Source organism: Ruditapes philippinarum, unplaced genomic scaffold (assembly GCF_026571515.1).
Source record: "Ruditapes philippinarum isolate M1 unplaced genomic scaffold, ASM2657151v2 ctg1638_1_1_1_1, whole genome shotgun sequence".
In the NCBI taxonomy this organism is placed as follows: domain Eukaryota; kingdom Metazoa; phylum Mollusca; class Bivalvia; order Venerida; family Veneridae; genus Ruditapes; species Ruditapes philippinarum.
This window is the reverse complement of record NW_026865446.1, coordinates 270,416-293,097: the sequence shown is the minus strand read 5'-3', so window position 1 is coordinate 293,097 and position 22,682 is coordinate 270,416. Positions and strand designations below refer to the sequence as shown.

At 31.8% G+C, this 22,682-nt stretch overlaps 2 protein-coding genes across 2 annotated transcripts; both read left to right on the top strand.

The window, feature by feature from the left end:
• The first annotated feature begins 8,353 nt into the window (after positions 1-8,353).
• LOC132729052 (uncharacterized) lies at positions 8,354-14,591 on the top strand. Its single transcript, XM_060714790.1, has 4 exons — positions 8,354-8,860; positions 9,473-9,691; positions 10,204-10,383; positions 14,497-14,591. The coding sequence occupies exons 1-4, from the start codon at positions 8,770-8,772 to the stop codon at positions 14,550-14,552; spliced, it is 546 nt and encodes a 181-aa protein (XP_060570773.1). The 5' UTR covers positions 8,354-8,769; the 3' UTR covers positions 14,553-14,591.
• LOC132729047 (uncharacterized) lies at positions 14,591-20,502 on the top strand. Its single transcript, XM_060714784.1, has 5 exons — positions 14,591-14,696; positions 15,092-15,203; positions 15,424-15,510; positions 16,024-16,269; positions 20,239-20,502. The coding sequence occupies exons 2-5, from the start codon at positions 15,123-15,125 to the stop codon at positions 20,500-20,502; spliced, it is 678 nt and encodes a 225-aa protein (XP_060570767.1). The 5' UTR covers positions 14,591-14,696; positions 15,092-15,122.
• The last annotated feature ends 2,180 nt before the right edge of the window (positions 20,503-22,682 follow it).

Sequence of the window (22,682 nt, the reverse complement as noted above, 5' to 3'; positions counted from 1 at the left end):
GCACTCTTTATCTATAGTAGAGTAATTTTCTCTGATGTTCATTAAACTTTTTAGAAAAGTAACAAACAGGATGGTCAACACCATTGTTGTCTTCTTGGATCAATACACTTCCAGCACCTATGTCACTAGCATCTACAGCTAACTTAAAGTTTTTATTAAAAATCTGGTGCCAAGAGAACTGGTGCACTCTTAAGTATGGCTTTAAGGCTGTCAAATGCCATTTGACACTTGTCATTCCAAATGAATTTGTTTCTTTTCTTTAACAAATTTGTCAATGGTTCTGCAATAACCGAAAAATTATTGCAAAATTTACAATAATACCCTGCCATACCAAGAAATCGCATCAGTTTCTTTTTACAAGTTGGCACAGGAAATTCAGAGATAGCTTTGACCTTAGCTTCTATTGGTTTTACTTTACCCTGTCCACTACATGTCCTAAAAAATGTTAAAATTGCATGACAAAATTCACTTTTTGCAAGATTAACTGTCAATTTAGCATCACTAAGTCGGTCGAAGAATGCTCTTATAGTTTTGAGATGTTCCTCCCATTCATCAGAGTAGATGATTGCGTCATCAATGTATGCGTCACATCCGTGTAGATCAGATATTACCATGTTTATAAGTCTCTGAAAAGTTGCTGGTGAGTTTTTCATACCAAATAGCATGACTTTATATTGATATAAGCCATCTGGTGTTACAAAGGCTGATATTTCTTTAGCTCTATCAGTAAGTGGAACTTGCCAGAATCCTTTTAGAAGATCAAACTTTGTTACATACTTTGCTTTTCCAATTTTGTCAATGCAGTCATCAATTCTTGGTATAGGAAATGAATCAGTTTTTGTTACAGAGTTCACTTTACGATAATCTGTACACATTCTATATGTTCCATTTGATTTCGGTACAAGAATACATGGAGAGCTGTAATTGCTTTGACTTGGTTCAATAAAGTCATTATCCAATAAATACTGAACTTCTTGTCTTAGGTACTTTTGTTTTACAGGATTTGTTCTATATGGATGCTGTTTTATTGGTTCAGAGTTTTCAAGAATGACGTCATGATGTATTTTGTCAGTTCGTGTGGGAATATCAGGAAATAAGTGTTCATATTCATAAATAAGCTGTTTCAGTTCATCTCGTTTCGACGGTTCTAAGTGAGCAAGTTTTTCATCCAGATTTTTCAGAATTTCAGAGTTTTTCAAGCTTCGCTGAACCAGGATCAGACTTTTCAAAAATTTTCAGAAACTATTAGATTCAACTGAACATTGATTTTGTGGAACAGAGTTACAAAAGATATAGGTTTACTAATTTGCTATCTCTGTCAAAATATTCTTTTAACATATTTATGTGACACATTTGTTTTTGCTTTCGCCTCCCAGGAGTATTAATAATATAATTAAGGTCACTGACTTTCTTTTCAATAGTAATACGGACCAAAGTATCTTGCCTGTAAAGGTTTTCCAGGTATAGGTAAAAGAGCAAGTACTCTATCACCAGTGTTAAAACTTCTTTCATGAGCATTTCTCATCATACCTTGATTTCATTTTACTTTGTGTTGATTTTAAATTAAGTCTAGCTAACTCACATGCATTAGTCAACCTATTTCGAAAATCTGATACATACTGAAGCAAATTTAAAGATATGTCATCTTCAGACAGGAATTTCTCTTTTAGAAGTTTTAAGGGTCCTCGGACAGTGTGACCAAATACTAATTCAAAAGGACTGAAGCCAAGAGATTCCTGAACAGATTCTCTTACAGCAAATAACAATAAATGGATGCCTTCATCCCAGTCTTTTTCAGTGTCAAAACAATATGACCTTATCGTATTTTTCAGAGTCTGGTGAAATCTTTCTAATGCACCTTGACTTTCAGGGTGATAGGCTGAAGACCTATATTGAGTAATTCCTAACTCATGCATGACCTGCTGGAAAATACCAGACATAAAATTTGACCCTTGATCAGACTGTACTGATTTAGGTAAACCAACAAAGTGAAAAATTTCACAAGAGACTTAATAATAGTTTTGGCTTTAATATTCCTTAAAGGAATAGCTTCAGGGAAGCGCGTAGAAGCACACATAATAGTTAATAAGTACTGAGAACCTGATTTAGTTTTGGTAATGGACCTACACAGTCAATAATAACTCTACTAAAAGGTTCATCAAATGCAGGAATAGGCTGTAAATGAGCTTTAGGTATTGTCTGGTTAGGTTTTCCAACCATCTGACAAGTAATGACAAGATTTACAGTATCTAGATACATCTGCTTTAAGGCCAGGCCAATAAAAATGACTGAGAATTTTATGGTAGGTTTTATTAACACCTAAATGACCTGCCATGGGTGTTTCATGAGCCAAGCTTAATATTTCCTGGCGATATGATTTAGGGACCACAATTTGGTGATTAACTGTCCACTCCTCTTCAGCAGGGACATCGGGCGGTCGCCATTTTCTCATTAAAATCCCATTCTTTTCATAATAACAAACAGGGACTTGTAAAGCTTCATCTTCACTAAAAGCCTTTTGAAAAAGGACAGAAATCTCAGGATCATTTTGTTGTTCCTGGATAAGCTGTGACCTTGACAGCATGTCATGACCTTGATCTTTAGATCTTGGTGTAGAAAAGTCAGATATTGAAAAATCTGTCTGAGTTTCAGGCAGAGTAGGAGTAAGAGAAAAATTCATTTCATTATCAAAAGACTGACCTATAAAAGTATCAGCTAAGTCAATATCTGAACAAAAAATGTCTTCTTGAATGGCCTTCTTAGCCATAGCTCGAGTAACTGTACATGAAGGGTAAAGGTCAGGAATTTCCTGCTCAATGGGGTCAGGTGTCTGATCCACACAAGGAGTGTCAGTTACAAGTGGATTAACCACTACCTTATCTCCAGCTAAGTCATTACCTAGCAATAAATGAACACCTCTAAAGGGTAAGAAAGATCTTATACCTACAGCCACCGGCCCAGTTACCAAATCTGAGGACAAATAAATATTATGGAGAGGGACATTAGAAAAACCACACTCTACACCCTGAATAAGGACACTAGATCCAGAAGAAGTCTTCTCAGAAAAAGGCAGTGTATCTGCTAAAATAAGAGATTGAGAAGCTCCTGTGTCTCTTAAAATTTTAATAGGAGTAGGTGGGCAAGTATCACCGATAAGTGACACGGAACCTTCCGAAAGGAATGGTTCATAAATCTCCATTATAGAATCAGACTTGGGTTCTTTGACCTTCAAAATTGCATTGTTATCAATACAAGACTGAGGTTCAGACCTTGAAGTGGTAAGACCTGTGGGTTTGGCCTCATCACGTTGTTGTTGCCTCCTTTTTAAGGTAAAGCAATCAGAAATAAGATGTCCAGTTTTCTTGCAATAATTGCATGTAGGACGAGATAAGGGACTATGACCTTTATGTTCATCAGATGACTTTGGTTTGGGAGTATTTGACTGACTAGATGAGCCAGATAAAATACCAGAACTGAACTTGGAATTAAAATGTGAGGGTGTGGACTTCCCTTTATTTATAAATGAGACTTTGTGGGTTAAAGAATAATCATCAGCTAGACGGGCAGCGTCTTCTAAAGTTTTTACCTGTTTTTCATCTAAGAAAGATTTAACATCAGAGTGAATGCAACGTTTAAACTCTTCAACTAACATGAGCTGTCTGAGCTTTTCATGATTTTTATTAATTTTCTTAGATAGACACCACCGATCAAAAAGTTGTTCTTTTTCCCTTGCAAATTCGACATGGGTTTGACCAATTTCTTTCTTAGAATTTCTGAATTTTTGCCTGTAGGCCTCTGGTACTAACTCATAACCTTTCAGAATTAATTCTTTTACATTATCATAATTAGAGCTTTGTTCAACAGTAAGTTGTGTATAGATTTCACGAGCTTTACCAATTAAGACACTCTGTAAAAGTAATGTCCAGTGCTCTCTTGGCCATTTTAAATTTTCAGCAACCTTTTCAAAATGAAGAAAATACTTATCAACTTCTTTTTCTTGGAAAGGGGGAACAAGCCTTATATTTTTAGTGACATCAAATTTTGAATTGATTCTATGTTCAAACTGATTTGCTCTCTCTCTTAATTTCTAATTCTCTCATTTTTAACTGAAATTCTCTCTCTTCTCTTTCTTTTTCAAACTGCCTTTCCCTTTCTTTTTCTTCCCTTTCTTTTTCTAACAGTCTTTCTTCCCTTTCTTTTTCTAACTGTAACTGCCTTTCTTCCCTTTCTTTTTCTAACTGTAACTGCCTTTCTTCCCTTTCTTTCTCTAATTTCATTTTTTCTAGTTCAAATTTAAATTGAAGTTCAAGCTCTTTTATCTTAATTTCTTGGTTTGTTTCAACAATCAGAGAAAGTGCATCTTGTCCAAAAATATCCTCATCCACAAAATAATGAATCAGAAGATTTTTAATTTCTTGTTTACGCATTGAAGATTTAATTTCTGATAAATTATACTTTTTTGCAAGATCGAGCAAATTAGTTTTCTTAGCCAAATCTAATACCTCCTGGGAAGGTTCAGCTACAAACTTTTCTAAATTAAAAAGACATGACTGCTTGTTGCTGGTTTTAAACTCAGAAAGTGATGTGTTTTCAAAAATTTCAAAATGAAAGGTACACTTAATAGAACAACTATGATATCAACTCAGATGAGTAAATACGGTAATAACAAAATGTAAAATAAACGGTAATAATTTCCAATAATGTAGCCAAAAAAGAAATATTCCGATCCCGGACGAGCCCCCAATTTCTGTTACGAGCCAGGCGTAACGAGAAAGAAAAGCCAGCAACAAACTTGTAACAATAACAAATTTATTACAGAAAAATTATTAAAGAAAAATAAAATAACAAATTATGTTTACAAATACCTGAAGTCCAAATAAAAATGTAAATTACAAATGTCTAGTCTGATCCTGGAATGATCCTTTTGAATAGCACAGTTAAATCCAAGTTAAATCCAAGAACACTTTAGAATAAATTCCCACAATAAAATCCACAAGAATAATTAATAATCCAAGCTCCAATAAATCACTTAATTTCCAAGTTGAATAATACTCCAAATATATTGATGACTTAAAAGATTACTGATGACTAAAAAGGTAACTGATGACTTAAAGATCACTGATGACTTAAAAGGTAACTGATGACTTAAAGATCAGATTAATGAAAAATGTCTCCTTATATATATTAACTAAGAAGTTTCCAGAAAGGTCTATTATGTTCTCAAGTAATCATAATCTAGCAACTTCAACAATAAAGATCATTCCAGAAGTTTCTATCTAAATATAATGCATGAGTTTTCTACAACAGTTAAGAACCTTCTAGTACATACATGTAGTTTATGTTCTAAAAATAGAACAATGATAATATTGGAAATACCAACTGGTCAGATATAAATTATATACATGTAATATGTTGCATACATAACAGTACTTTTTGGAATTTGAAAATCCCTTGCTATTTCAGTTTTAGTTTTACTCCCTTTCCCAATTTCTCATGAAATTTCATAGCTTGATTCTGAACTAAGTACCTTTTGTTTTTTTCCATGAATAAGAATAAACAAGATTTTTTATTTTTCCATCCTTTTATATTGAATACATGTATCTTCTATTATATTTTAAGGGTGACGCTTACTTATAAATGATATAGCTTTCTTTCTATTTCATCAAGCGTACTTTGTAGTTTTCAAAGGATTTTGCTTGCAAGCATGCGTGATTATGTTGAAAACCGATTATAAATGATCATAATTATTTTACTAAAGAATAGAAATAATAGAATTAAAGGAATAACTTTTTTTATCTTGGTGACATGAACTCATGCTAAAATATTCTAAAAAGAAAACTAGTACGTACTGCTATTCAAATTAATTTTAATAGATGTATTGAAGTACATGGAACAATAAACGGTACATCCGGCCGAGTTTAAATATGTGTCAATGAAAACAAAGTTGAAAATGCGGTATCTATTTACGGATAGCCGATATTTTTGAGTTCGTTATAAAAGTGTATTTTTTTGTACTTTTAACTAAATTGGAACTAAGAAATGAGTTCCTTATAAGCGATAATTCCTTATAACTGTGTTCGCTATAACCGTATATTTTTATATAAATAAAGAGCCAAAATAAATTGTTCCTTATAGACGGAAGTTGGCTAAAACCGTGTTCGTTATAAAAGAAGTTTACTGTATTTATGTCCGGACATTTACTGTAGAATGGTCAAACATGCAACCGTTAAGTTTGCAGTGATTTTTACAGCCGAATCAAGGCTGTTTTCCCTAGCTCAAAATAGGTATATTTTCCCCTAAAAAAACCCTAATATTTTCACCTGAAATGCCCTCCAGAGCCATGACTTAACAGCATCAGACTTATTATATCAGCTAGAAGACAGAAAGCTGTCCCTATAGCCTGTGCTATGTACCAAGCACGTTAATTTGAATTGAAATTGAATCTTCTATAAAATGTGTGGGTAAATTCCATTCTCAATTGTTGGAATTTGAGTTTCCCCTTTTCAGATTTATCGCGCTATGTTTTCCCCTTCAGAAAGCCACAGGTTGTTTTGAAAATTGGAAAAAAATCACTGGTTTGCCAAACACATAAATATTGAAAACGCTACGAAATGCAATTCATCGCACTATATATCAATTTAAGCAAGACCATGGTCCGGATACACCAGAAGGAGTATTCCTATTTTAGTAATCAAGGACATTTAACTGTCATAATTTGTGTTATCCCTAAACTAGCGAGACTAAAACAATGTTGGAGCACCATACAAGACCGTATGTCAGTATATATATACGTGACAAGGTCTGGAATTATTAAATTCTGTCACTGCTTTCAAGTGGCAGAACGCACCTTAAATAAGACGATTATTTCATCTTATATACAGATTCATATACAATTATAAATGAAAATTGTAAGAGTCCTCGAAAATAATGGTATCTTTCTACATGTGAAATCGTCTACAAGTACCTCTCCAACACTGTATCAAGTATAAAGCTGTCTCCGAGTAAATCATTCTTTCATTGCATGACATTATACATTATACTCACTATATGTAATATATGCAGGTTCAAAGTCAAGGTAAAGTGGCAGAGATATTAAGGTCAACATGGCATCTTTATTTCAGAGTAAACATCTCTATTTCAGCCAACTAGATAAAAGGATCAAACAAGATTACAAAAACACTGTGAAACATCGCAAATGAATATACAAGGAAGAGAAATATATGATTGGATAATTATAATGTAGTAAAAACTTTCCGTTTGAAGAATACTACGTATTTTATTTATTTGCCAGGTGTTTGTTTATGTGTAATTCAAATAAAAACACAATATTGGCTTACTTCTACATTTTAGTCATTTACCGAAATCGGCCTTTAACAATAACATGATTGCACTTTGACTATAACGGACATCTTGTTTATCATATGTTACCAGTGAACTGTTTTTTTTCATTATTATTATTATTCCTAAGGCAATAAAATGCTGTTTAAGTACGCAATGAAATCACTAAGCCAAATCAAAGTTTATCAACATTTGCCATGGGACGTTTTTTTTCAAACCTTAGAAGTAAACTTGTGTTCCATGTACAATTTTATTAAAATAAACTGTTACAAGCTTTTAATTATTCCCCTATAAAACGTAGTACTAGTATGTTACATGTAATTGTTTCTCGCGTTAAAGTAGTACAGACAAACCTTGTTAATTGTTCATATGTTTAGTACGGACTTCGTAATTATAATACATTACGCATTTAAACTCGGACAATTTACTCACACTGCACTAAAGTGAAGATCTGTTGTCTAAATATAAAACATAATTTCCTGTTTAATTGTCTCTTAATAACAATATAATATAAACATCAATATATATGTATAATCTATATGCAGCGTTGAACGATTTCTTTGTCATTGTTAGATAAAAAATCTAAATGCTGAACACAAAAGATAGACGTTTGATTGTTAATCTAAATAAGTAGAAACATCAAATATGGATAAAAATGCAAATGTTTTCATATCATCCATTGATTTGAACGATACTTATTCAGTCCCCCGTGTCGTCTTTGAATGAAGCCATACAGAATAGATCTTTTTCATAATTTGTTGACATTATTTTACAAATCCAGTTCTTCCTGTTACTTGAGTAGCTTACAGAAAACCCCCGAGAGCTTAGTTTTCTAAAATTATCCTTAAATTCGAATTTAAGGAAAAGAAGCACTCAAGATTTATCTTCCCTCTCAAATAGGTTTTTGAGTCATGAATTTATCAAATGAAGAAAGAATTTTGCAATCAAACCGTTTCGTGATTGTAGTTGTAACATTTATATAGCAAATATTAAATTGTCCTGCGACACAATATTATTGTTCCTATTTTATAGATGTTCATACTAAATCACTTGGAACGTTATCAACATTTCTTTTAAGGCAGTATTTTATACAAATTATTTCTAAAATTGATAGAACTTTAACATATTTGTTCAAGCTGTAAAACACTTGAACTACTTGTATGAACCACTTTCAAGTGAAGTAGTTACAGTTTTCCTTTTGCATTTTTGTACTTGTCTTGAGGAAACTTCTTATTATATAATCATTTCAAGTTCATAAACAATTAGGTCCTTCGGAATAGACGGGGATTTTTTAATCAGGACGCCAGAAGAGGAAAATAAACAGCATGATATAAGCACAATGTTTGTAGATGTTTTAAAAGCAGTGAAGCAGTACAATTCATGATTAATTCTGTCGGAAAATAAAAACTTCCGGATCACCATTTTATTCAAATGTCGCATGCAGTGTTTTTCATGCGCATGATGGATAGCAAAAGATTTGCGTGTTTATGTGTTGTCTTAGTTGCGATACACAATTCTGTTTGTAAGTCTTTGATTTGTCAATGTAATGATTGTAGCTAGATATTATATGTTTCCTAAACTGTGATAAAAAGTTATGACAAAACAGTAGATTTAACAAGTTTTTAATTAAATTTATTGATTTATTTAATTTTTTATTCATATTACTTTTTTCATTTCTTCTTTAAACCTCCAAATTACAAATCAACTTTATGTGAATCAAAAATGATATATATACTGTAACATAATGGTCAGATGATAGGAATTACAGCTTTGATTATTTATATTTGACAATATATGCCAAACAAAGAACTATTAGAGCATTCATTTTCTGTCGGAAAAATATTTATTTACGAAACAGGGGTTCAACCCACTAGGGAGCAAACCTTTCTTGTTCTATTTTTTCATATATTTTTCTATTTTTGTCAACTCAGATAATGATTTTCCAAAACCAAAATCATTATTTGATTGATTCTAAAATGAACAAAATGAACGTGTTCCTTGATAAGAAGAATCATTGAAAAATTACATTGTTGATAAATCTATATTTGAATATAAGGTTTATAATATGAAACTTTAAAAATGCTTTACGAATATTGTCTAATATTTGTTGCTACATATTATTTATTCTAAACAGATTGTTGCGATGAAAATGTCCGCCTTCTCGACAACTTAGAATTTCGGAGTTCTGATGTACCTCTCAACTTCATGGATAAAAGTCGCACGGTAAATGATGTCAGCCTTTCATCGAGATGGTATAGTGCAACGCTTTACGGTTGGCAGTACCTTATGGCTGACTCTACCAATAAACCAAGCTTCTTGGGATGTTCTACATACTGGCCTATCTATTTAAAAGGTGAACCATTCATTCCAAACGTAGAATATAATTCTTAATATCTTTATACGTTTTATATATAAAGTTAAAATATTAAACTAGATTTTATGATAGCGGTAGTATGTTGAAAAGTCTTAATTCTTTCTTATATAAAGCAGTTGTTAATTCCAGTGTATCAGTTAACGAATAATGGAGTTGTCAAAGATGATACATGTGTCATCAACATTCAGATCAAATAAAAAACTTCATGGTTTTAAATTATGTCATGATCAAACATCTGTGTCCTTGACCAAAACATTATGTTAAGTACATGAGGGATCCTGGCACGGATTACATGTTATAGCTTCCAGCTCAACCGAACAAAAAAGTATAAACAAGAAACGTATTATTATTGAAAAAGAGCACATTGCGAAGAGCCGGCAAAGTATTATGGCATTACAATGGTATTCATCTGAAATGTAAGTCTAGCAAAGTCCCTGGTCCTGAACAAAATTAGTATTCATATTTATTTAAAGTAATTCTTAAACTTTCAGAAAAACATGTTCCATTGAACGATCTTGGAGAGGATCCAACTGATGTTATTGCTTGTGTCCTTAGTGCCCTCGATGCCCTTGGCCTATGTAAAACAAAGTATAACATTCAAATAAGAAAATGCAACGATGAAATTCAATATAAATTGAAATCAACTACATGGCTGAGTGGCTTTTGTTTCGGTAAGTATGATACAATATGTTGTAGCAGAAAAACATTGTTTGAATACAAATTTAAGAACAGGCTGTGACTTTCTCGTAACCCCCCACTATTTTCTGATTCTTCTTGTAAGTCACTTAAAAATTTATTAATTTAAATAATCTTTAACGGTTGTTCAAGTGACAGTTCAGTGATGTCGTTCAATAGCCAGCAATTGTAACTGTGCTTTTGACATTTGTAAAAACAGTCACCAACGTGCCCCGTCTTAGGGAAAATTAACATGAAGCAAACAACTATACTATTCAAAATACAGTTATAAATGTATAATATAAATGAAATAAAATAACCTTTTCCTATCTTTTTTTTATATCTAATTCATTTTTTTCGCATGTGCGCACACACACACACGCGCGCGCCATGCACGCACGAACACACGCACACACATACGCGCGCGCATACAAAAATAAAATCCAGCAACATGTATAGCTGTACATATTTCGAATGGTAGCACTGAAATGTAATTGATAGAATCGAGTATTGACATATACGTTTTATTTTGTTCCATCTATTACAAAGGTAACATCGATCGCAAATAACGCATTTTTAACCTCAATATCATTTATGTTTATGCCCCCTTTTCATGGAGATGGGTTCGTTGAATATCATAAATATATTAATAAGTGGACATATTTGGCGTACACTTTTATATACCTTAAAACATCTGATACAAGCTTTGTTGGTCTTGATATAAAATATTTATTCTCAGTGTTATTGTAATGCCAAAATTAAAATAAATACAAAGCTTAACAAATAAAGTTATGATTAATTTTGCCAAAGGCTATTTTGCAATTCGTAGAAAACAAAACTGCCCTTTTATCCCTTTTTCCCATCTGTTCAAATACTTTAATAATCGTCCGTCTATTTTCTGTACAATTTCAATCCTTCATGAGCTCAGACTGATTTTGATAAGTTTAAACATATTTTATTCATAATCATACACAGTACATAATATACAATCATTTAATATATACAATGATGAAATGGATTAGAACGAAAGATATAAAATGTTATATAGTTCTCCTCCGACTCTATTTTGAATTAACATCAATCTACTGAGACAATGTGTATGAATTCATATACATATATTAGATATACATATGTTAGAGAAAAACAAAACGTTAAGGATACATACATATTAAGACATATATAATATATTGGGGGAATTAGTTGTAATTATAACGTTATCCTAGCACATTAAGAACTGACATGCTTTGGCTGGTTCTGGAGAATACAAATTTAATGGTAAAAAAAAACCGACTGTGATAATGAGTACAAGATGTTTCAATAAATCATGTTTCGAATCTCTTACTTAATTTGATATATTTATGAACTGCAGAAAATATAATCTAATTTGCTTCAATTGATTTGGATTCCGTTCCGAACAAGATGATCTCTAATGAAGGAGCTATAACATTTGATACTGTATTAAACAGAATACGTCTTATGTTATCAAATTTATAAAAATAGTGGTAGGTTGGCTCAATTTCACCACACTGACAAAGGGGCGATTGAACAATATTTTTTTAAAAAATAAAATTTTTGATTTGGGGGGAGAGCTAATTCTCCGGAAAAGTTTTTTTGGATTTTTCCCTTTCACCGAAAAATTTAAAATAAAGAATTGCTTTTGCTACTTCCCTGATTAGGAGAGATTTAAAAGGGTTGGGTTTAAATGATTTTTGGGGCATTTTTTAAGGGGGAAGTGGAAACCCTCTTTCCATTTTTTTTAAATTTTGGGAAAAAAGAAAAAAAAGGAATTGGGGCGTATAGAAGAAGTTCTTGTAGGTATAATTTGGAGATTTGTTGAGTTACGAAGATTATACTGACTTGTTTCACCTACTGTATTAGGAACAAGATTACACAGATATTCAGGAGAAATCCCATTTACCATCTTAAAGAATAAAATTAATTTATGTTTACGACGGCGCTCAGCAAGACTTTCCTTCCCAGCATATTTCGTGATAGAGCTCCGATATGGAAACAAGTTTGGTGCATCCACTTACAATTCTTGCAGCATCATGCTGTATCTTTTCGAGTTCTTCCTTTTCATAGTTTGAACAGTTGTCCCAAACTACATCAGAATATTCTAAAACTGGTCGAATAAAAGCCAAAATATATAACCTCCAATGATCTACGATCAAGCAAATACTTAAGACGTCTCATAACATTTATTCGTGGACCAAGGCTTGTTTTTAATGTAAGAAATAAGTTCATGCCAGGAAGCATCTTCTGAAAGAAAAACAGCCCAGATGTTTGTGAGATATAACCACAGGGATGCTTACATTAGACATAGACGATGGAGGATGGTGTGGTTTATTCATCTTTTTAGAAATTACCATTGACACAGATTTTATTAGGATTGAAGATTGATGAGTATGGATCAAAACCTTTTTCATTCTATTTACCATATTTTTTTTCCTATTATTTTATAATCAGCATTTAAAATACCTATTGGAAGCCAATGTTCTATTAAAAATAGAATATCCTGTTTCTTTTTGGTAACAGAGTTATAACACTTTGTGCCTGAAATTCAGATCAATATTCAATATCAAAAGATTGTTTGAGAGTTAATGAAGTAATCTTTAATTCCAACAGATTTTATAGAATTGTGAACTTTCTGATCCTGGTCTTTTTTGACATTCCTATATTTAAGAGCTGTTGTTAATTCATTTTCAGTAAGTTTTTTTATTAAGAGAATCTCCTCTGCTATATCGCTTAAAAAATATGTGTTTATTACGTATTTTTTAAACAATTTAGAAGGAATCGACATGACTTTATTCACTGTTGCAATATTCTTAAACATATCGATCTGAAAATATATATCGGAGTCTGACTTGAATGATTTTTGTGATATCAACCTTAAGTTTTTGTTCTTAATTAATTATCGAATAAATAAATCTGTTTCCCCTTTTTTTCACATATTTTTACCTTTACTTGCAAACTTGATAGTATCGTTTCTAAAATTTTCTTTCATTACTTCAAACATTGTAATATTAAATGCACTTGTATACATCACAGCGTTTTTTTTCTTCAATCACTTTTTGTATAATGTTCTATTGTTCATTTTTAAACAACAAACTGTCATTCATTTTGAAAATATCGTGTCCTTTTTTACGGATTAGTGTGTTAACTGATAGTGTAACTCTTGATTCACAAGGAGCCTAGACATGCCTTTATAGAGGAGTGGGTTCGAGTCCCACAAAACGCCATATGCGGGATTATCAGTAGCATGAGAAAGACGGTTTGTCAGGTTCTAGGTTCTCTCAACCAAAAAAACACCCCCCCCTCGTTTTATAAACCCAACATTTTTTAGCAAAAGTCGTAGCCCCGAATCCCTTGGGCCGGTGCCCCACGAGTTTTTTAGGCCCCGGGGCCACGGGTTCCTATCCCTCGGTGCCCCCGATTTATTGGGTTTGGGGACACGAATACTTATTTCTTTGGTTTCAGATTTTAAAAAAGTGTTATAACAAAATACCCAAAAGTCTTTGGAAAGAAAAGAAAGAAATGTGGGGGGGCCACGATTTTACTAAGGTCTTTTGGCCCAAACTTTATACTATATCTTTGGGCCCAGGGTTTTATTTTGTGTGGCCAGGGCCCCTAACCGCCCCCTTTGGCAACGAGTACCAAAAGTCGGGGCCCCTTAGAGATAGCTTAGTCGGGGGGCCAAGGAAAATAAAAAAACCCCAATCAGTTTTAAAAAAATGCCCAGTTTTTTTAAGGACACTATATACAATGTATTTCATTTTTGGGCCCCCCTATAATTGTTAAAGTTTTTTTTTTTAAACAACATTTTAAAAATCAAAATTTTTAAATTCTTTTGGGTATATTTGGGTTGAATTTTAAAATTTTTTTTTTTCTAAAACGTTAGGGTTTTTAAAAATATATAAAAAAAAATTCCTTTTTCCTCCCCTGCCTCCCCAGTAAAATTTATTTTTAAAAAGGGAAAAAAAGACCCCAAAAAAACTGGAATCCCCAAATTTAGTTCCCTTGCCCAAAAAAGGCTTTTTGGGATATAACTTTTTAATAGGCATTCTAAAGATAATCACTTTTAAATTTTCTTATATATTTCTTTTACACAGAAAAGCATAAGTTGCTCAACAGAACTAACACCGTTTCCAGCCCCAGAAAATGTTGACTTTGGAACAATTACAGTTCAAGACCGGATTTGAATTTTTTACGGAGCAACCTCCTAAATCAAATTGATTCAATGTTCAAACCATATTTTAAGATTTTGGTGTCAATTCGATGTGAAAACCGATTTATTTTATACAGTTACATGGTTAAGCATAATTTTATATTTCATTTTAAATCAATTTTATATTTTTCTGCACTAACGTTTTCCTTTGGTGAAAGCATCAATTTTAAATTAATACTTATATATACTTTTATTGTTCAATGGTTCTCATTCTTTGAAATAAAATGTTTTTTACCGTTTGATGCATAGATTCTTGACCAGCCTTAATTTAATTATCAGACTAGTGGATACAATTAAAATTTCACTACAATATATTTGTTAAGAAAATATCACATGTCAATGTTTGTGGTCAAATGTTTTGTTATTCAAATAAAAGGCCAGAGTAGGAATTTATCAATAGGTTTAGTTTTTGCTCATATAAAGCATCTTACAAAATGAAATATATATATATACTTTGCAAACTAGTTGGTTTTATACAGGTTTATAGATGAAACGCCCCTAAACGAGACGATGGGTCCAAGCAAAGATATGGCTGATCTCACCTTAAAAGAAGAACAACTGACATCAAGAAACATTTCTCTAGGAATTAATGTAAGGCATTTCTGTTTATTTTGTAATATTCATTTTAAGGTAAATCTCATTTGTTTAACGATTCATTGATATAACACGCACGAGAAACGATCCATACAAACATGCTTGCTCGTTTATCGTTTTTCATTTTCTTTAATTTTTTTCTGGACTAACCTTATAAAGTGTAATGTATAAATATAGCTCATGAGATATAATATTTTTAACTTTTCCTTTTTATTAGATAAGATGTGGAGTAAGCGCTTCTATTGGTGTAGATGGTATGCTTTCCGCTATAAAAAAGGGTGAAACGTTTTACGCAGGAATCAAGGCTGTTTTTTACTACAATATTTTAAGCATCATTTTTAAAGTAAATTGATAATAATAATTTGACATTCATAAACTGAAATAAAGCATGACTTTTAATAAGCAGTTTGTATGTATGTATAATGTGAATAGAAAAATGTAGGTAAAATATATTTTTACAAACATATCATACACAAAATGAAAATAAGATTACACTCACCATATAATATGTTTATTCTTTTTAATTAATAAATTTATAATACTGCGCATTTACTTTATTAAATTAATGATGGCAATTAGGGAAACTATTATAATATATATATCCTACAGCAGGCCTTTTATATAGACAACTTTGAAACAGTTTTACAAACTGTTAAATATTGTATAGCAATAAAATCGACACTGATGAGTCAACGATGTAATTTTATTACCCCCCCACCCCCCCCCCCCCCCCAAAAAAAAAAAACATAATAAAAATGATAATAACAAAAAAAAAAACATCTAACTGAATTTCTCGATCAATTCTTATTTTTAATAGATTCGTGATTCTAATATATATCTTGATAAAGAAAGAGAGGCAGTGGTACAAATGCAATCGACGGTTCCAATCGGTTGTCAGTATTTCAGAAACAAACAAGAAGGTAAAATAGATACAAAGGTGTATTGTACGTTAGGAATGAACATTTTCGTAAATGATGGTAAACCATTGCAATGTGAAAGGGAATCAGTACTTAACAAGGTACCTGAGGAACATGGAAATCATTTATGTGCACAAGACATAAAGGCAAGCACTACACTATTCCCTAAAATTTTACGGGCATGCATTACCCTTTTAATTTTGGGGAAATTTTTATTTTTAGAAAAACCTAATAAAATTTCCAGTTTTATGTAACTCTTATTTTTGTGACCAGTTTAAGTTACGTTACATTGGGGGGAGGGGGAATTTCCCCTTTTTACAAACATTTGTGACTTAAATTATTTCCCAAAATTTTTCCCTTTAATAAAAAATAGTTAAAGTTTACCCATCACAGATAATACGTATATGCCAAAGCGTGGTCAATTCTTTTCATGGGATGTATAAACTGCAAATAAAAAAATCCCTTTTTTAATTTGAAAAATTTTTTTCTGTAAAAACTTTATTCAATATATACAATAAATAAAATTAAAAGCCAAAAATTTCTTTTGCTTTTTAAATTTTTTCCGATACCATTTTCTTGTATAATTTAAAATATTGAAAAAAATTTGGGCAATAAAAAATATTTAAAAAAACCATGGCCTATGGAGAGAAAGGGGAAACCCTTCTACCCCCAATTAAAAACTTTACAATAGTAAATTTGGGGAAATCACAATTTTTCGATCCCAAAGCGACCTTTGCCTCCGCCCTTTTTGCTAATACATTAGACAAAAATCTGGAAAATCCCTTCTTCCCAGAAATAAAGGAAAGTTTTCTTTCGTTTACATCCCAAAACAAGAACCCTTATTGGTCCTTTCCCCCTTAAGTTTTTGTTTTGGAACCCCAATACGCCGGGGTTTCCTTTGGGTTTCACCCTTTTACTACCCTTTCGGGAAAATTTTCAAAGTTTCTTTTTAGAAGACCCCTGAGAAGGAAAGGGTGACTTTTTGGTGAAATGGAACTCCGCGGGGGGGTAAAAATAAAAATTGTCCCAGGGGATTTTTGGTTTATCACGGAAAAAAAAATTAAATTTTCCTTTTAACTGAAGATTTTTAAAATTTGATAAGCTCGAAATTTCCCCGTTTTTTTTTTCTGATTTTTACGGCAGACGGAATGTATCGTGAGCCCCTTTCGGGAACCTTTTTGGCGGCATTTTCCTTCTGGAGAGTTTTTGTTACTTTGGATAGCAAAATTTGTTCAACATCTCACCCCTTTTTTTGCCAAAAAAAACTTCTACAAAAAAGTAAAGCACCTTAGACACCCCAAACAATATGGGGAAAACTATTCAACTGGAAAGTTTTAGTTTTTTGGTAGAATGTGTTCTTCTCTGGGGAGGTTTCGCGCATTCCTGTTAAAAAGGGCCCAAAATTTACAATAGAGATTTTTTGGGAAAATTAAAAAAAAAAAAAAAACCCTTTTAAATTTTTCAAAACAAAAGACAAAAAAAAAATTTTAATTTTTCCGCCCAGGGCCCTCCCTTTCCCAATGTTTCCACAAGTCTGTCATGGGAAAAAACCACATTTCCCCTTTAGGGCCTAAAATGCTTAAAATAAACCCTTTCAAATTTGAAAAAAAAAAAAAAACTTTTTTTCCCTGATTAAAAATTTTAAGGACAGATGGGGATGTTTTAAATTTTTTTTTTAATTTTTTTTTTTTTAATTTTGACACTGAGGTTTTTTAAAACTTTCGGGTGGGCAAATGAATAATACAAAATTGATATATTTTAAAAAAAGGGCCGTATTTCCGCCAGTATTTAAAACAGCCCCCCCGTATGGCCACACACCCCCCCTTAATCACCCCCAAGTGCCCCTTTTAAAAATTCACACCCGTTGTCAAAAACAAAAACCATTTTTTTGAAAATAATAAGATTCTTTTTTAAAAACCTGTTTTCTTTTAAAACAAATCTGGAATTAAATAAAAATTCTTCAAAATCTTTGTTTGCTTGTTTGATCAATAAAAACGATCATTGCGATTACGATGATTTGATTATGGATGTTAACGAAAGACAATAAAAAGGAAAATCATCCCTTTCTGGTTTCCCTATAATCGTTTTTATAGTAATAAATGTATTTGAATCAGTAGATTTGGAACTCAATGAAACTCGTTTGTGTTTGCTCTTTTCTGAGAAAACACATGATTTAAACAAAAGCTCTCTATATTACAGCCACATTTGACTATATTGGACCAAAACAAAGATAATATTAAAATTCATTTTTCTATTGATAATAGTTGCTTGTGAGAAAAAACAAAAACTTAACCGTTGACATTATTCAAATTTTCATTGCCAATCACCGAATTTACTTTAATAAGGATTTATCAAAATAACAAAGGATCTTTACAGTTTTTAATAAAATTGATTCACAGAATTGTTAATTATTAATGCAGTGTCCTTTTATAGAAAGTCGTTTTCTTAACAATAAATTTTACTTTTTAGGTGTTTGTAAAGGGGAAGATACAGAAAAGTAATAAATCGAAAAATCTGCAAGTCCCGAAACGATCCAACATCATGACAAACTGCGAACGGATAGTATGTATTTTTATTTTCTGAAACTCAAGTCATTATATTATATTTGAAATTGTATTTATAAAACAACTTCATGACAATATTCCTTATTCATATGCGTCATATATCTGTTTTTTTTTTTCATTAAAGGCACATTATGCCTCAGAAAATCTTTTTTTAAAATTATTTAGATTCGTCAAACATTTGGTTGAATAATGTTTTTAAATAATGGGTTTAATAAACATGTAAAATGATTTTACAACTGAAAAAATAGCGCAGAATGTGCAGCTTATGTGTCGTAAAGGTAGCAAAATGTAAAATAATTTAGTATTTTGTTTTTTCCATACAAATACTAATTCCATTATTATTATTATTATTATTATTATTTATTTATTATTATTTATTTATTATTATTATTATATAATTATTTATTCCCAAATTTCTTAAGCCACCTTTTTTCATGCACATTGACACGTTCAAAAGTACTGTTCAGTATACCAAATAAAGGATACACTATTTAAAAAAAACAAATTACAAAACATCAATATTCTCAAGTTACAAATTCAAATTAAATGTAGTTTTAAAAGTAAAAAAAAGACCAACTTAATTAATTAAAAATTTTCAGGTTTGACTTAATTAATTTGGTAAAAAAGAAAAAAAGAAAAAGCGAAAACCTAAAAAGATAACCAAGTTCCAAATAAAAACCTTCTCAACAATAGTGAGTTTTTTAAGTGCTCTCTTATACACTGGTTAAGAGTTTCATGTTTTTTTAAGTTTTTTAGGTAGGGCATTCCAGAGTTTAGGGGGTTTCCGTCATTAACACGATTTACCCCTTTAAAACACAGTCCTACTTTCGCCGGGACAAACAAATTTTTAATAATTTTTTGGGAACCCCTTTTAAAAAAGGGGGGATGGGGGGTTATTAAAAAGGGCTAGGGATGTTTTATGTAAAGCCCCGGGGGCCCGTCCATGAATTTTCCCTTTAAAAAACAAAAATGTAAGGATTTTTACTCGACTCTGATTTTGCCCCAGGAAGCCAATGTAGCCCTTTTAAAACGTTTGGTTTAAAGTGGCCCGTTTTTGCGGTGTCCCAGGTAATAACACGAGGGAGCCCGTATTTTGAAATTTTTTTTTATAAAAGGAAATGTATTTTTGTTTCACATTTAAAAGAGCAGATTCTTTTGAAAAGGGAAAACCCGCTTTTAAACAGATGGGCGGGTTTCCATTTAAGGTCGATGTGGGAAATAGGTTTCTTTTAAATTTGGGAAATTTAACCCAATCTTTCTGGAAAGAATTTTGAGAAAAAACGGTAAATTAGATTGCAGGCCCCGGTTTGTTTTTTTTTAGACCTCTTGATCTTTACCTTGACCTTTTTTTTAAAGGTCTTTACAACTTTTTTAAAAGGGGTGGGTTTCTTAGGGTCTTTCAAGTTTAAGTGTTTATGATTTTTTTTGATTTAAAAGGTTTATCATGTGTTCATTTAAACAATCTTTCATCAGCAATATTGGAATGGGGCAAGTTCAAAATGGTTTGTTTTTGGGGAATTGCGAAAATTTTTTTGAAATTTCCATATTTAGAAGACTACTGAAACGTTTGGGAAAATTGGGTCTCCATTTGGGAAAAGTGCTTCAAGGGAAAAACATTGCTGTTTGTTTTTGGGGACTTGGGTCCTGGCTATACCATTACGTATGCCTTCAACCTTATCCACAAAGAAGTCACTAAAGTCTTGTGCTAGAACGTTTGCAGGTTTACCAGATGGCAGCATAAAAACATGGCAGCATGTTTTCACCCCTCAAATGCCGGGTCACTTTGGTAAGGTTTTTCATATATCGACCACATGACTCTACTTTCTCAGTGAAGTATTTGACTTAGGACCTTAGAAGCTTATTCGTAACAGCGCATTGGTTTCTATAAATTGAGCGATCAATTTTCAATCCTGTCAAGTGCCAATTTCGCTCTAACTGACGTCTTAAATTTTAAGCATCATGAAGTTCTTGGGAATACCACGGATTCATTGGTCTTAGAACAATGCTCTTGGACTTAAGGGGTGCGTGTTTGTCAAAGAGGCGAGAAAGGCCATTGTTGAAGGCATCAACTAGTTCATTGACATTGGGGCTTTCTTTAACACTTTTTAAAATATCTGATGTCAAAATATCTGTTTTAATCTCATTAACATCTATTGATTTTAATTTTCTGTAAGTCACAGTTATCGTACTGGTGGTGGTTTAAACACACTAGCATGAAATTCAACAGCGAAGTGATCACAAGACGTGTTTCCATTATTGACTGGTAGTCCAGGATCAGATATTTCTACATTTGATACCGTTGAGTCTGTATCTCTGGTAATGAGCACATTTATTATGTGGCCTGCTACATGTGTTGGTTCAGTGACGTGTTGTCGCATGCCACACGCTCCAAAGACACTTTTGAATTTTGCGGTGTTAGGGTTTGTAAGATTGTCCAGGTAAAAATTTACCCTAGCCCACAAAATTTATAAATTGTTCTTTTAGCAGTTGTAAAGTTTGCAAAAAAAGTGCGCCATTCATCCATCAAAAATTTTAACTTAAGCCCATTTTTTTTGTTTGGAAGGGGGGCCTATATACCACAGCTAAAACGTTTGGGGTTTCTTTAACATGATTTTTTGCAGTCCATATTTTTCAAACCCAGTTTTTACCATTAGTATTGGGAAAAATGGGTGCAAGCATGTTGTTTTAGGGGTTTCCTTGTAAATAAGGGTTCTCCACCACCCCCGACCTTTTGGGGAGGAACATGGACAATTTTTTGTTTCCCCTTGGACAATTTTTCCGGCAAAAACACGATGTTGTTTACCAAAGGGCCCCTTAAAGTCAGGGGATCTGTCACAGCGGAAAGATGTTTAGGAAATTATTGAAATGATGTAATAAGAAAAAGGGATAATCTTTTTTTTTCTTTTGATCTTGAATTGTTTAAAAACATAAATTTTTTTTAAACTTAGTTTTGCCCTTTATAAAACCCCCATGGTTCAAATGTTTAATTTTTTCAAAAATTTTTCCAGGATTTAAAACTTTTTAATAAATTTGGGTTTTTGTCTATTGGGTTTTAAAATTTTTAATTTTTTGTTGAAATTTATTCTTTAGGTAAATTATAAATTTATGGAGGTTTAAAAACCGTAATTTTTTTCCCATATTTTGTCTTTCAATGACACACCCCATTAGTACCCCTCCTTTCTTTTGTATTCTAGCGGTTTTAATGTTTTTAGTACACAAGGATCAAGTTTTGGTGGTTGGGTTTAAATTGCCTTTTTTTTATGTAGGCTACACCTTTTATTTGGGGTAATCCCCGGAAACAGACAGGGTTAAAATTTGGGGGTCAGGCCCGATACAATATTTTAAAAATTCAATTTAAAAAAAACAGTTTTAAAAATTTATTAAATTCCCAAAAATTTTTACAAAATGCAAAACAATTTCCCTTTCCCAAAAAATTTTAATTTATTCAATCATTAACAAACCCTTTCAACCAAAAACGGGATGACAAATTTCAGGGGAAACATTTTTTAAATGTTTTTTTTTGTTGAAAAAATTTAAAAGTTTAATTTTTAATGAGAAATGCTATTTTTCCACCCTTTAAAGCCCGAAAAGGAAAAACATTTTCGGGCGAATAATTTGCTACCCCCCCAAAGAATTGCAATTTTGGGCCCTTTCCTTTTTTATTTGAAGAAAGAATTTCCCTTTTCGTTTTATCCTTTTTACTTACTTTACCAAATACTTTTAAAAATTTACCATTTCCCTTTTTTCATTTTTTTTGAATTCAAAGACACCCCTTTTTTAATTTTATTTTTAAAAACAAATACCCTTTTTGTTTTAGGGTTTCTTTTTTAAAGCTTTTTATTTGAAAACAAATGCTGTTTTCACGTTTTTGTCAATACAAGCTGATTTTACTTAAAAACCTTTTCCCCTTTGGGTTTTTTACTGTAAACTATTTTTATGTTTAAAATTTTGTCAAATCTCGTTAAATTTATTTTTTTTGTATCATAGTTTTTTTT